Source organism: Mya arenaria, chromosome 2 (genome assembly GCF_026914265.1).
Source record: "Mya arenaria isolate MELC-2E11 chromosome 2, ASM2691426v1".
In the NCBI taxonomy this organism is placed as follows: domain Eukaryota; kingdom Metazoa; phylum Mollusca; class Bivalvia; order Myida; family Myidae; genus Mya; species Mya arenaria.
This window is the reverse complement of record NC_069123.1, coordinates 26,655,371-26,672,445: the sequence shown is the minus strand read 5'-3', so window position 1 is coordinate 26,672,445 and position 17,075 is coordinate 26,655,371. Positions and strand designations below refer to the sequence as shown.

The 17,075-nt window shown below is 37.4% G+C and overlaps 1 protein-coding gene across 1 annotated transcript in view; it reads left to right on the top strand.

Moving 5' to 3' along the window:
- The first annotated feature begins 319 nt into the window (after window positions 1-319).
- Window positions 320-17,075, top strand: part of LOC128214037 (neuronal acetylcholine receptor subunit alpha-10-like) — a 32,867-nt gene continuing 16,111 nt past the window's right edge. Inside the window, exons 1-6 of the mRNA XM_052920270.1 lie at window positions 320-455; window positions 623-905; window positions 3,461-3,627; window positions 6,351-6,491; window positions 10,006-10,049; window positions 14,204-14,427. Coding sequence (XP_052776230.1) covers window positions 863-905; window positions 3,461-3,627; window positions 6,351-6,491; window positions 10,006-10,049; window positions 14,204-14,427 — 619 coding nt within the window. The 5' untranslated portion in view covers window positions 320-455; window positions 623-862. The remainder of the gene's footprint in view (window positions 456-622; window positions 906-3,460; window positions 3,628-6,350; window positions 6,492-10,005; window positions 10,050-14,203; window positions 14,428-17,075) is intronic.

Genomic DNA, 17,075 nt, shown 5'->3' with positions numbered 1-17,075 from the left:
TGGAAATAAAGCGTTCTACCAAGTTGAAAGTTGTGTGAAAAAACGTTTAATGCATATTTAATGAAATGTTTATAATATTTGACCACATATCTCCTTTTTGAACGAACATGACCGAAATCGAACCCGTAAATCAAAATATGTTAAGGAGAAACATGTATTCATCCTTTCGAATATTAAAACAATTGCATTAATTGTAGCAAATCTTACTTGGGAGTAAGAGTGCATCATTAATTTCAAGAGCGCTTTAAGCGCTTTGATTTGTAAAATTGAAAAATTTGCATTTAGTAATGGTTCAAGGTTGTTAGTGTGTATAACATGATGACACTAAGCTCACTATTTCTGTTTTGGTTTAATTTGTGTATAATTCTTAATTGAAAAAGTGTTGATGCTTTTAAATGAAACCCTTTGAATAGTGATCTTGATAAACTAGTTTTTGTTTTGTGAATTCATGTTTGGTAAGTAATACACTTTAGTGAAATAAGTAACTAAAACTTACGCTTTGTCTAGAAATTGGGGCCTGGTCGTATATAAAGGTAAACATCTTTTTTAAAGTAGAAGTAAAGAAATAAGCGGAGTCGACTTTTAGTATGTTTAGTTATTTTATTTATTTGAATCAATTAAGGTCTTCAACTGAAAATGGACTTTGTGTTTGAGAGTAAATGAGTTACATGGACAATTGGAAAGGAAATCTCGAATTTAAATTAATTTATGAACAAGGTCATTAGACAGAAGACAGTGCATAACAAAGACATATGACAATATATTGTTGGAGATAGAAGTTGCGGACTAAACAATCAGACTAAACATTTATAAATACTGATATTGGAGATTTGGAGGTTTCGTGTCATCCGGGATTGAAGCCATGTCCACGGGCAAGGTGGCGGTGTATGCTGTGCACGCATTAGGTAATTATATATGAATATTCATTAGCTTATTGATTATAGACATGCTTACTACAGAGTTATGGACCATTAATGTTCATCTGATTTATTGAGCATGCACCAAACAAAGAAACTGCCGATATGCTGTTAATCACCGAGGCCATAACTAATGAAAAGTTTGTTTTGGCGTTTTCAATCCGATTCATGCAAATTACCACGATTTGAACGTTTTCAGCCGCTCCGGTGTTTCGTTGTTAATTAGGGAATTAAAGGGGCACACTTTATGTTTATAGTGCCCAAGATAGGTCTAAAAAGCAGGGTGGGGTACCTGCCGCCCCTTTCCAGCATCATGCTGCCTTTTTACTTCACACTGCTGTGTCCTTTTTAACAGAGTAAATTCTCAGTATATAAGTATAAAAATATATAAATATAGTCGAATCCCGTTTGCTCGAACTCGCATGGCTCGAGTTCCTCGTTGGCTCGAACTTGATGTGAAAGACCGATTTCTTTCTTCTGAATTTAATCGTTCCCGCTTTGCTCGAATATTGAGGCTTGAGGTATTTACGCGGGTGCATTGGAGTTCGAACCAACGGGGTTCGACTGTATACATAATTTCGACACTAAAGTAAAGATAACAGCTAAGAAATTCATAACAAACTATTAGTATTGAAAGAAATTACAACACATACACAATATGAATTCAACATTGGCCCTTAAGGCTCAATCAATGCGCATCAAAAGTGCCTTTTTTTCCCTAGCACCCCGCCCTTTTCAAATCCTGGATGGAGCACTGCTGGTTACACTTGACAGATGAAATACAAAGCTAGTGTTAATGCATTATTATGGTAAAATCATTTACAAAAAAAACATATGATCTGTAAACAGATAATAAATATTAGCAACATATCTGCGTTTTTAATTGGGATAGTGTGACCACGTAGCTATTTATTGAAAATCCCATTGATAAAGGATAATACTTTCTTAATTGTACATAAATGTTGTTTTGCTTTGTACATTGAAGTCAAATAAGATTAACATTACATTATTTGGCATCTATCTGTTGTAAACCAATGGTGTGCCTCATTTAGGAACTAGGCCGATCAAATAGTTTCTATGTTTAGCGTCCGCGGACGGATAAGATTTAGGCTTCCCGATCGAAAAATAAAGTAAAATACATAAGGCCTAAATTATAGTTTTGGTTCAGGTTACCCGACCCTAAATACGAATTATGTGCCGACCATACAGGAACTTGTTTTGGGTGGTTGTTTTCCTAAATCATACCGAGATATATAGTGCATGAGTTTTAAACGATTTAAGTTCATCAGCTACAATTCATTCATGATAAAAGAACAATACAGTAAGTTTTGTACTGGAACTGATGAGTGAACATGTTTACCTGAGTTTTGTCGATTTCAGTAAATTCGCAGAAAAAGACAAAAAATGCATTTAGTCATTAAATCATATCCTGAATATTAAAGAAATGTTGTTTTTTTTCATATGAACAAATGTTTTTTATAGCTTATGGCCCGACCTAATTGTGTATACTATAATAAATACAATGAGCCTTTTGTCAGAAATGTGTTAATATTTACACCTTTATCAACGACTCGTCAACTTTCAGACGTGAATTAGTTGATGATGTGAGTAAAGATTTCTCATGTCATGATAATTTTGAAATAAAATTGCGATGACGTTCTTAGTTTACGAGGTTCTGAACAATAGGCCGAATATTATATGTTGAAATAACCATATCTTTTTCATATACAATACAATATAATTAAGCTAAGGAAATATTAATATTTACATAAACATAACAGGCGCGTAGCGGATTGTACGCAAATACGCAGTTGCGTCATGAAATTTTGACAGGTCGAAATTTTTGTCATACCAAAACCCCCAAAATTGAAATAAAAATCGAAGGGGGGGGGGCGATGTAGGGAGTGAGGGACTGAAGGGGTTAGTGTGCTGTCAGACATCGATCTGCGTAATCCCAAACCTACTAGCTACGCGAGGTAATTAGGCAAAAAATGTTCTTTGGTTTTACTAACATCTTCAAATAAAATAGGGTAGTTATATAGGCATAATGTCTTCAGTTTATTCAGTCATATACAAATTACAATGCCAAAAAAGTGAAAAATTATTGAAACATTTTTTTTTTCACAAATCTTTATTTTGTACTGACTATATATACATAATTGTTACAATATATAGACAGTACAAAGTTTATATTTTGAGAAAAAAAATCATTTTTTTTCCCCATTTTTGGCATTGTTATTATAAGTTTTGATTTTTTTTTTAAAAACCGATGAGTTTAAAAATCCGGTGTCAGTGGGAAACACACAGAGAAAAAAATCAATATTTTCCAAAGTATGATGTTCAGCTGCGGACAATCTGATTAACTATAATTAAATTGCAACTATGCAAGAAACACGTTAACCTATTAGATGGAGATTTTCCGGCTACGTTCGTGCATGATTCTCGTGTATGCATATCCCTGAGGATAATGTTAATCCCTCAGGATAATGTTAATTAGATATGGCATAATGTCGTATCCAATTTTAATATATTAATTGTTCCAGCGGCCTTGCTGTTGATGCCCGGTTGCCATGGTATCTTTGAAGTGGCGGGGGATTCCCTACATGCTCACCTGTTCACGAACTACACGGCGGAACTGATTCCCACGTGCATCGCTGGCAACGTCATCAACATCACCTTAGACGTCGCATTACGTCAGATTGTCAATTTGGTAAATATCAGTTAACGTGACTCTCGTATTTAAAGTCGATTCATAAACATGTATAACTAATATAAATTTTGAGTGATAAACCCTCAACGACTTACTAAATAATGCATTTATGGAAAATGATTTCTGATAACAAGATTGTAACCATGTATTTAATAGCTGAAAACGCACAAATATTAAATGATTGGTGAGTGCTAAAAGATTCATAGTGATCTACTATCGTCTTATAAAGTAGAAATACCGTGTTTTCTGCACTTTTCTTTCAAAATTTACACTTTATCCTTCATAAAAACCATTGTTTTCGATATGTATTCATCCTTTTCGGTAAAACAATTGTATTATTTGTGGTACATCTTATTTCGGAGTGAGAGTGCATCTTTAAAAGAGAAATGTAAAAAAAAAAACATTTTAATGGTTTATATGCATTATTTTTTTATTTCACTTCGTATGCTGCAAAGCAATCGGAACTCATCGGCCATCTTCCATCGAAAACGACATCAAATGTATTCGGAAGGTTTACAATGTCCGATTTCTTTACATTAAACTACGCTGCAAGAAGTCGCGTTATACAAAATACACGTTAAACACATCAATTAATTAATACTATTATTTAAAATTTCAACAGATTGAACGTTTAGACAGCTTTTTTAAACTTTTGTCTGGAATGAGTCAATGTTTGCGAAAATGTTTGTAAACCAGTGATACAAGACTGCTGAAAAAGATCAGATCGCAGTTAGGTCATAGTTATGTTTCAAAAGTTATGTTTTATGGCTAAGAGCGTTACTGACGCTTTGGGAAAATTATTTTTACGGCAGTTTTTCAACAATTAAGATCTGTTCTATAGTGAGTAATCTTCTATTACTGAATTGAAGCCATTGATTCAAAATCACCTGTTTCTGAGACAAAACTTAAACAAAAATGTCAACAGTCAATAAGTGCAGCTTACCAAGGGTAATGACAAGTATTCGAAGGTGATTTCGATTTTCATCCACACTAGAGATTGCTTCTGGTTTAATTGTTGACCAGTAATGGAGATTTAGCCTTTGATTACTCAGGGAATAATTGAGCAATGCTATATTTGCCAAAAAGAATTAAATTAAACAACTTGCACGCTTCTGATACCGAACTCGTTTCACGTGGAGACGTTTTGACTAAACTATTGGCGTTTTTGTTGGTTATAAACTGGTTTCGGTTTTATTTAGGTTTTACGAACTGTGCATTTGTTGTTACAGTTTTAAATAAAACCAAAACCAGTTTTATCGTTTTTTAACGAAAACCAAAACCGGTTTTCCAAACTATTGAAACCCCTACCGGAGGCGCTTTCATCGGTTCGTTCCATCCGAAAACTAGTTTACTTTGAAACCAACATGGCGGAAAGTGATCAACCACCTTTGTTGAAACTCAATCCTTTTGATAACAATGCCTTACAATGGGCAAATGAGTTAAATGATGAAGGTTATATCATTGGAAATAATGGCTACATGCAGTAGCTCCGCCATGTTGTTTAAACTGTACACAAAACCATGCATTTGTTACATCAAGCCAAACTATCAAAACCGAGTTCGAAACTGCTGAAACCATTGACACCAAAACTGAAACTTGTTTGGTATCAACAAAAACGCCCTATGTCTAATGTGTAGGGTGACTTTGACCTATTATTATCGGTCATTCGGAGCTCCTCGGCCATTTTATCAAAAACAACCTCGGATGTATGCAGGTACATCAGTTGAAGTAGTTCGTAAATTGTGAATTATATCATTAATTAAATGTAGTGTTTTAGAGTTGTATTTATTGATTTAAGTTTAAAGTGACTGCCATTGAATTGTATTTTTGCAAACATAATTAAGAATCCCAAGAGTTAAGTCACAAAGTTTAACTGCTAAATAAAATTACTACGCGATCTACTTGCAGCGGACTTAAACGTACCACTTTTTGAGTATGCAGACCGTCCAAATACATCCGAGGTTGTTTTTGAAAAAAAATGGCCAAGGAGTTCCGAATGATTATCGGTCAGCCAGATCAATTCCGAAAGTGTATGATATGTTTAGCAATATTTTCGTTGTGTTAGCCTTAAAAGAGATTCTGTCTTCCTTTACTTGGAAAAACTTTCTCGAAAAATACATATCTTCAGCTTTTAAACAACCACAGATCCAAAAAGATCGTATTTGATACTCATTTATTTTATTCGACTTTCTTTTGATGGCCAATTAAATGGAAAATTAATTTTTATTCAGTGCACCTCTGTTCATTTCACAGGAAACAAGGGTGAAAAAGCGATCGCAAGATAAGTCATTCGGAACTCCTCGGCCATTTTACATCAAAACAACTTGCGATGTATATGGACGGTTTACAATGTCATATATCTAAACAGTTTAACTACACTGCAAGTAGATCGCGTAGTAATGTCAATTAAGCAGTTAAACTTAATGACTTTACTCTTGGGAATCATGAATATTTATGCAAAATACTCTTCAAAGACAATCAATTTAGACTTAGTAATACACAATACACGTTAAAAGTTAAAACACTTCAATTATTCAATAATACTGTTTAAAGTTTACGAACTACTTCTACAGATGTACCGGCATAAATCTGAGGTTGTTTTCGATCGAAAATGGCCGCCGTGTTCCGAATGAAGATAAGTGCGTTGCTAAAATGACCCTAATCCCTAAATTTCCAATCAATTAATAATTAACTTGCAGATAGAAAGTCGTTCTCTTTTTCAGGATGAAAAGGAACAAGTTCTCTCCACAAACGTGTGGCTGCGGATGGACTGGAAGGATCGTCGGCTCAGGTGGGACCCGGCCCTCTACAACAATGTCAAGGTCGTCTATGTATCTTACAAGAGTGTATGGGTGCCTGACCTCGCACTCTATGACAGGTGAGTGACATGCGTACAGAATAAGATTGCGATCAGGACAACTATGTGGGAGTGTGCTTGCTTGTGTGCCTGCGTGCGTGTTTGCATTCGCTCGTGCGTACGTACATACGTGTGAGCGTGCGTGTGGTAGGGGTGGCTGTACGGGGATCTAAAATTAGTAATCAGATCTGATACTTACGTCTGCAGATCGTGTATTTGGTGAATTTTATAAAAATATATTTATTCTTTTCGAGTACTCGAGTAGTGATTTGGTACTCGGGTTCTCGGTTGATTGATCGAGTACACGAGTACTCGGGTACTCGTTGCCATCCCTAAAAATTACCCTGTTCCTACGGATATTTCAAAGAGGAGTTGCGCGTCTGAGGAACACAACATTGCCGGATAAGACTTAGTGTTTGAAAATCGGACTATATTTGCTATCGATAATCGAATCGAACCAAGCATTTCAATTTACTATCGGACAATAATCGAAAATTCATAATATCAGTAAGGAATATATTCTTTATACATAGCATCATCATGATCATTTAAATGGTTAAACCTGGAATCAGTACGTGGTATGCTATAGTCATGCTTTTTGCAACAGTAAGTAAATTTCCATAACCTTTTTCTGTCTTTAATAACATAACGAAAAATACATAACAACACAGCACATACTTAATAAGTGCACATCAATTGCAAAATGATGCACACCGCATCAAGTAAGTCATCTTAGCATTTTATCCATGGAGAGCATATTACATATATGAGAACCAGCTTAACATTCAATAACCTGTTATATTGTAGTTAATCAAGGGTAGTAATGTCAGGTGCGTCCAGGTTCCTGGTTCATTGTTTGGGGTATGAAACGATTATATTTGAAACGACTTGTTTTTATCAGCGAAGGGTATTATCATCGTTTTCCGAATGCAGATCGACAGTTTTGGAGACAAATCTGCACATTGAAGAAAATGCTAACTGGTTCATTTTGTACATTTTTAGAATCTTGTATATCTATTGCACAATAAAACATCAATTAAAATGCGTCGATTGTTTATCCTAATCTTTGTAACACCTGTAAGACGAGTCATTTTGATATATACCTCAAAACTCCCTGCTAAAAGAATTGCCATTACATGTGATGAGCTAAATTCTAGACTTCAGAAATTGTTGACTGTCAAAACTCTTCATCTGACATTCTTGATTCAAAGCGTCTTGAGTTCATGAATTGCACCCTTTAACAATATGCCTTTATGTGAAATTATGTGATTAAAAATAAATTATTATATATATTGATATAGGGAAAAGAAACAGAGGGGAGAAAGAGAATGGAAAGAAAAGGGGGAGAGAGGAGGGAAAAAAGTCTTAGAGATGAAGGGGAGGGAAAGAAGATAAGGTAAAAAGGGGAGAAAAAAAAGAGATGGGGAGGAGTGAAATAGGGGGTAAAGAGGGGAGAAAAAAGGAGATGGGGAGGAGTGAAAGAGGGGGAAAAGAGGGTGGAAAAGAGAAGGGGGAAGAAAGAGGGGAGAGAAAGAGGAGGGAAAAAAGAGAGGAGAGAAAAAGGGGAAAAGGGGAGGGGGGGGAAAGAGAATGGGAAGAAAGAGAAGAGAGAGAAAGAGGGGGGAAAGAGACGGGGGAAAAGAGAGGAGAAAAATAGCAGGGAAGAACGAGAGGGGAGAAAGAGGGAGAAAAGAGAAGGGTAAAAAAGAGAGGGTAGAAAGAGGAGGGAAGAAAGAGGGGAATGGAGAATGGGAAGAAAAAAGGGGAGAGAAAGAGGGGGAAAGAGGAGGGAAAGATTGAGAGGAGAGAATGGAGAGGGGAGAAATAAGGGGAAAGAGAGAGAGGATAGAAAGGGGAGAGAGATATGAGTTGGAAGGGAATTGAGAGAGAGGAGAAAGAGAAGAGAATGTGGTAAAGATATTGTCGGGATAGATACGGGCGAAAGTGTGAAGTGACAGAAGAGTGAGGAAGGAGATAAGATGCGGAAGTAGAGAAGTTGAAAGCACATAAGAAAGTTTTTGAGATTTAAGAAGAAAAGAGGGGAGGTAGTGTAATGGGAAGATAAAGTGTGGGGAAGGAAGGCAAAGATAAGAAAGTAATCAAGATTTGATAGATCTCGAAACATATGCGACCACATACACATGTACGATGGTGGCTCATAGAGCCAGAAGGAAAGACAGAAGAGAGTAGACAGATCTCGTACCATGCACGACCACACGTACGAGCGGTGGCTCTGAGAGCCAGGCTCGAGAACCAGCACCACTAGTTCCCGTACAAATTTACTCAAGATTTATAACCCTGGGATTTTATCATAATGCAAAACTTGAAGGTTTAAATGGCAGATTTATATTACATTTCTGTGGAAATGTTATTTGTATAAATTCATACAGTGGTACGAAAAAACACTACATGTTAAATTATTATATTTTAAGAGCTTTATTCTGGAATGACAATTCTTCAAAAATGAGTTAATTGCCTTATTTTAGCTATTTAGTATCATTTTTATGACTTCCGTTTATTGCTTATTCAGTCTATTTATATTAGTATTAAATTTTCTATAAATAAGTGTTTCATTATAACAACAATGATAAACAGTAACGCCTTTGGTCATCACAATAAAAGGTGCGAAAATATAGCCATGAATAAAAATATTACTGTACGTTGTAAAGCGACAGAAAATAATAAATTAACACTTGAAATATGAAGAGTTCTGAAACATTGCCGTATACAGTGCGACATGGAGGCACCACGCCGCCGCATACCGTATGAGGCAGACATATCACTGCATTTAGGTCGCGTAACGGTGCCCATCATAAAGCACCATTTGAAATACTTAAACACCGTATGACGATGTTCGTTTATTTATTATTGACTGTTTGGGCAAATAGTTGATAAAGTTTTGGGCAAATATTGATACAAACATGAAGGAAATGAAATAAAGTGCTGAGAAACTAAACATGATTTTGCTTAGCCTTATGCATCATTACAGGAAAAAGGAAACTGTATTTGTATAGAAATGTCCTAAGTTTATTATGATTCAAAATGTAAAGCCAAAATTGTAATTTTAATTCACTTCATATCTAGCAGACTTGATAACATAAACTAGTTGTGTAAATCCTCGGCCATTCCTGTGTACAATCCTACCATGCAAAGGGTTACCAGGCTCGCTGAGCCTGAATTTTGTTATGATCTAGCCGTGCAAGACTACGGTGGCAACCCTGGAGAAGCACGACTTCCTCGTTTTCGCAGGTGAATCATGGCTACCTCATTATCGTAGGTGAATTAGGGCATCCTCGTGATCGTAGGTGAATCACGGCTTCTGCGTTATCGTAAGTGAATCACGTCTTCTGCGTTATCGTAGGTAAAACACGGCTTCCTCATTATCGTAGGTGAATCATGGCTTCCTCGTGGTCGTATATGAATCACGGCTTCTGCGTTATCGTAGATGAATCACGTCTTCCTTGACTTTCTCGTTATTGTAGGTGAATCACTTCTGGAGAAGCGCTACCGCGCTATCTAAGGTGATTCACGACTTCTGCGTTATCGTAGGTAAATCACGTCTTCTGTAGTATTTTAGGTGAATCACGGCTACCTCATTATCCTAGGTGAATCACGTCTTCTGCAGTATCTAAGGTGAAACACAGCTACCACGTTACAGTAGATGAATCACGGCTACCTCGTTATAGAAGGTAAGTTATGGCTTCATCTCTATCATAGGTGAATCACGGCTTCATCGTTATTTCAGGTGAATCACGGCTTCTACGTTATCGTAGGTGAATCACGGCTTTCGCGTTATAATGGGTGAATCGCGGCTTCCTCGCTAAAGATGGACCCTTTTTCCGCGTGTTATAGTACACATACATGTATGAGGAAAAACAATCGACGCCTTTTCATCGTTTTTTTTTTCAAGTGTGCCATAGATTTACTAAATTTGGGTCGAATCTGGGTTCTTAAAATCACCAGAGTGAACCAGTAAGCATTTTTTAAATGTGCTCATCTTTTTCCAAAAACCTGCGATCTGCTCCCGGAAAACAATAACAACGAATACCTTGATCGGCCATATCACGGTATCAGGTAAGAATTACACGAAAGAGAACGGTATAAAATCTTTGTTTTGAAGAATAAAGTGCATTGAGTGAGTCGGTAAGCCTTTTACAAACATGCGTTGTTTTCACGAGATGCTTTAATACGATCATGCTTTTCATCTAAAACAAGCCTCATCGTAAATTAGCAATAATTTATTGCTCTTCATTCAGCGACAAGGTCGAAACTAAAATATAGTTTTATCATAAAGATAACAATGGTTATACTCACCGAATCAAGGAAGTTTTTCACCCCAAACAACGAACCAGGAAACCTGGACGCACCTGACATTACTACCCTTGTAATGCTACGTTTACACTATGTTCCCGGTGGCCACGGCAGCCCCGTTTGCCCGAAACGTATTGTGCCGTTGGATTTTGGCCATTTTTGTCTCCATAAACAAGTTTTGTTAGGTTGTGCTAAGTTTCCTCACGTTTTATCAAGGTAACCGTGACAAGCCGTAGGGGCGAAAAAGTGGTTCGTCCAAGGCGCACTAAGGTCCGGGCGCGGTCTACCAGGGATGCATGTACGTTGCGTCCCGGTCCGATACGTTCTGATAGGATCCCTGACGTTGTTCACGTCTTCATCCTGGTCTGATGCGTTTTCCACGTTTTGTCAAGGCCTCCTATGCATCGAACGCGAACACCGCAGAGCTTTGGATTACGTTTGTGTCCACGGTATAAAGAAATCCCCCAGGCAACAGCAATCACTGTATCAGAATACTTCGACAAGTAAACATGAATTCCCAAGATGAAGAAGATTTGAAATGAAACGTAACGAAACGGCTATCGTCCACCCTAGCTTGCCGTGAAAACCGGGACAAAACGAAGCACAACGTGACAAAACTAGAATGGAACTTCAGATGCCGGGGATTACATATTATTCCCGCCCATACGGACGATTTATAAGTTGTGTAACGGCCTATTACGTACTGTCACGTACTGTCACGTACTGTCACGTGTCATTGCGTTTGCCTCGTTTTACTACGACCTACTACGTTTCTCATCCACACCGTGGCTGCCGTGGCAAATTTTTTGACAGTTTAAAATTCTGGCCCGGCATGCACGGCAATAACGGTCTGTCACGTTTGCATATCCCGTTCCCCCGCGCTGTCTCACGTTTATCCCGTTTTCTCCACGGTTGTCTAAAACGGGGCTGCCGTGGCCACCGGGAACATAGCGTAAACGTAGCATAATTACAAACGATACCAAATAAGGTTTCAAAAAGAGAATGCATCGAGCCGGGATTCCCGGTATTTGCAGGTAAGGCCGGACCCACTACACCATAGAAACAGGTTATAGAAGGAGGTTTTATGAAATATATAAACAATTTGTAATTTTGGGAGAGTTTGTAAGTTTTTAAGCAAAAGTGTTTACATTCACCGCATTTGTGTAAAACAGTGACCTCCCTTGTTAAAATGAACTCAACGAGAATTTACCTGAAAGAAAAATTGACATTTACTCGACTTTTACCACATTAGCGACATCGATTGTAGACAACCACTATCGATAGTCGCCGACATAGCATTGTTAGCGACGATTTATCGATTGTACTCGATAATCGTTTCATCACTTGGATAAGTACATATTAATTCTGTGTATAATGATGTTTTTTTGTAAGTCAATGTCATGACTTTTAGTTGCAAAATGATCACGTGAAGAATGCGACACGTTGTTAAATCAACATTGCCTGCATGTGTGAGGTTTATGAGAGATCGCGTGCTATGTACATGGACTAGGAATATGATAATATTTCGCCCTAATCATTTATATTATTTCTACTATTTTTCGGATCAAAGTTTATGTTTCAATTCTTTGACGACGTATTTGCAATGAGCAAACAGGACTTGCTAAAAGATCTAGTGGAGAAGTCATTATTTTGTATCCGATAGTATCGGATCATTGCTTCTTTTATGCATAGGGCATCAACAGGCCGGAGAAGAACCCTGCTGAGGCATTCTCGAGAAAAAAGCGTATTATAATTATGATTGTTAAAGCATTCTTCCTATGTCACATTCCCCAGGATTTGGGGAAGGGCACTACTGGCGCTTGCACCCCCCCCAAAAAAAAAAAAAATATGTCCAAGTATTTGTTTATGTGAGAGCCTTTTAAAAGATATACCAGTATGCACCATTTTAGATTGGAATAAGCCGAATTACCGTTAAAAAATAACTTATTTCGTTCCCCGGGTAAGGGGAACGAAGAGGAGGTGAGGGGAGGGGATTCTTGTCCAAAGTTGACCCCTCCCCCCCACCAAAGCTGCACCATAGCTAACTCCCCTTTACCCATCCCCCCTTATGGAAATAAGCTTGGAGCCGCCCCCTGTCCCTTTCAAATCGAGTTTGTAAACATGGTAATGAGTGTAGGAACTCAATATTGCTGTTAAATGACCGTTATAATTGCTTTCTTTTCTTGTTTCAAAATCTATGATGAGCTGTCACTCAACTTCTCAGAGATGGTCAGTCAGAAACAACAGGGAATGATATAGTTAATGGTCCGCGTCTATCATTCCAGGTAAATAGTATATTGAGGCTTAATCGACTTCTGAATTCAATACATTTGTATTTACTTGTGGAACGTGAACTAAATCCATGACTAAGTCCCAAACTCGACTTGGTGTTTACATTTTTTGTTGGCCAATGACAATCGAGGACTTTTCAAATTTTTAGTTCATTAATGTTACGTAAATCGATTCTGACAAATGCAACACATATTTCCAGACATTTTTTACCAAGACTTACTGGTGTCAGTAGTAACAGGTAGCATTCCCGCTTGGCTCGATATTCGCGAGGCTCGAAGTATTTTGGACGGTCCCTGGGATATCGAACCAATGGGGTTTTAATGTATCACAAGATTTTCGAATAAAATACGATTAGAGCTCAGAGAAGCGATAATTTGCAAGTACTTGAAACAAATGTGGAGTTATGAATTTATGGTAACAAATTAAGCAAGTCGATCGCCATTAGAACAAGAGCTGTCACTGTAAGTGACGATTGTATCTATAGTGGTACTAAAGTGTGATTCAAAGGTCAATTAGAATTGCAATGAAATGTGTGGATAATGAAATGAGTTGAGTTGGACGCACGTACGGACGGACCGTAGAGGTAGGAACACGGGTGTTGCACGTGACTCGTCGTCTTGATATGTCGATCACATGTTGCAAGTTATTTTAAAATATGTCTATACATTATAAAGTTTCAGCCCGGACACGACTACAATAAACTATGTTCTAATATGCAGCATTTGACAGTAAACAAACACTAAAAGTGACCTTGACCTTAGAGGTCGGGACAAGGGTCGTGTATGCGGCACGTCGTCTTGCGGGTATGTCGCACACATCTGGCAAGTTATATAAAAATATATCCAAACAAGAGAATTTACAATCCGGGTACGATAAATTGAGCCGGACACAATGACGGACAGACGGACGGACGGTGCTATTTTAATCACCTTACCTTTGGGGCATACAGATAGGAAAAAGTGAATGGCATAACGTCTGGCAGAAATTATTTAAAGTTAAAAAGGCGCTTGTAACGTTATTGACTTTACTTAGCTGGAGTCTACCAAAAATATGGTCAAATATATTCATCTATAATAATGTGTGTGCTTAAGTAAAAATTATTAATGTATTCAACAGTTGTGCGGAAGAGCAGATGATGCCGGGGAAAGAAGACTTCCGGGTCAAAGTTCGCGCTACCGGCGACGTGCATTACAAGTTCCCAACGTTGCTGCGCAGCATCTGTCGCGTTGACGTTACCAACTTCCCGTTTGACAGACAGACGTGCGAACTGAAGCTAGGTTCCTGGTCCTACAACACGGCCTACTTGGACTTCTACCAGCGTCCACAAGACCAACGGATGGGTGGGCGTTAGTTATTCAATTTAAATGTAGGCATGTGGCCTTTGCCAAGTTAAGAAAATAAGACCCCCAAATCACAAAAATATTGGCATTTTCGCGATTATTAACGTTACTTTAGGCCATACTAAATTGTTTCTATGTGTAGCGTCCGCGGGCGTACAGTTTTGGGGCTTCTCAATCGAAAAGAACCGTAACAGTCCACTTTATATGATCAATGATCTTGACGAATATTTGCCTTTACCATGCTCCCGACTTACAGAACCCAACTGTTAACAACATGCTTCATACTTTGTACTAGTATTCTTGGCATTTGATTGCAGAAGATGATAATTTGTGTGTGATTCCCATAATCGACACACTTAAATTTTATTTATTTATTATTTATTTATTTTATTTTATTGTTATTTATTTATATTAATTTTTTTCCGGGGGGGGGGGGTGATTTGCACGGGCTGTAACTTTCTAACGCCCCTGATGCCGTATGATAAAGCATCTTAGTGAAAATTGCAACGTAGTGAAAATCTGTTTTTTTCTTATTTGAATTTAAAGAAAACAAACAGGGCATATACACTAAATTATGAAGATAAGCAAGAAAAAGGAAATACAGGCAAAATTCTACATTTGTTGAAAAATATAGGGTATTTATAATAAATGATGTTTCTTTTTTAAAAAGAAAATCATCATAAGGATGGACAGCATCATCGCCCCAGTTCATTATCCATGTTCATATGTTCACGTTGGTCAGTGGTTTCCAGTGTCAATTCTAAGAGTCGTCATAAAATATAGAGTTTGGAATTTATTAACAAATACATCAAAACAAAATGTCCATGAGTAAACATATAATGTATACATTTTATAATAACGATTGACATTTAAAGTTCATAGTGCCATGTTGTTAACAACGATTGACACAGTCATATGACGTCCATAGTTCCATGTTGTTAACAACGATTGACACAGTCATATAACGTCCATAGTGCCATGTTGTTAACAACGATTGACACATTTATATAACGTCCAAAGTGACATGTTTTTAACAACGATTGACACAGTCATATAACGTCCATAGTGCCATGTTGTTAACAACGATTGACACAGTCATATAACGTCCATAGTGCCATGTTGTTAACAACGATTGACACATTTATATAACGTCCATAGTGCCATGTGTTAACAACGATTGACACAGTCCTATAACGTCCATAGAGTCATGTTCTCAACAACGATTGACACAGTCATATAACGTCCATAATATTGTTAACAACGATTGACACAGTCATATAACGTCCATAGTGCCATGTTGTTAACAACGATTGACACAGTCATATAACGTCCATAGTGCCATGTTGTTAACAACGATTGACACAGTCATATAACGTCCAAAGTGACATGTTGTTAACAACGATTGACACAGTCATATAACGTCCATAGTGCCATGTTGTTAACAACGATTGACACATTTATATAACGTCAATAGTGTCATGTGTTAACAACGATTGACACAGTCCTATAACGTCCATAGAGTCATGTTCTCAACAACGATTGACACAGTCATATAACGTCCATAATGTTGTTAACAACGATTGACACAGTCATATAACGTCCATAGTGCCATGTTGTAAACAACGATTGACACAGTCATATGACGTCCATAGTGCCATGTTGTTAACAACCATTGACAAAGTCATATGACGTCCATAGTGTCATATTGTTAACAACGATTGACACAGTCCTATAACGTCCATAGAGTCATGTTCTCAACAACGATTGACACAGTCATATAACGTCCATAATGTTGTTAACAACGATTGACACAGTCATATAACGTCCATAGTGCCATGTTGTTAACAACGATTGACACAGTCATATAACGTCCATAGTGCCATGTTGTTAACAACGATTGACACAGTCATATAACGTCCAAAGTGACATGTTGTTAACAACGATTGACACAGTCATATAACGTCCATAATGTTGTTAACAACGATTGACACAGTCATATAACGTCCATAGTGCCATGTTGTTAACAACGATTGACACAGTCATATAACGTCCAAAGTGACATGTTGTTAACAACGATTGACACAGTCATATAACGTCCATAGTGCCATGTTGTTAACAACGATTGACACATTTATATAACGTCAATAGTGTCATGTGTTAACAACGATTGACACAGTCCTATAACGTCCATAGAGTCATGTTCTCAACAACGATTGACACAGTCATATAACGTCCATAATGTTGTTAACAACGATTGACACAGTCATATAACGTCCATAGTGCCATGTTGTAAACAACGATTGACACAGTCATATGACGTCCATAGTGCCATGTTGTTAACAACCATTGACAAAGTCATATGACGTCCATAGTGTCATATTGTTAACAACGATTGACACAGTCCTATAACGTCCATAGAGTCATGTTCTCAACAACGATTGACACAGTCATATAACGTCCATAATGTTGTTAACAACGATTGACACAGTCATATAACGTCCATAGTGCCATGTTGTTAACAACGATTGACACAGTCATATAACGTCCATAGTGCCATGTTGTTAACAACGATTGACACAGTCATATAACGTCCAAAGTGACATGTTGTTAACAACGATTGACACAGTCATATAACGTCCATAGTGCCA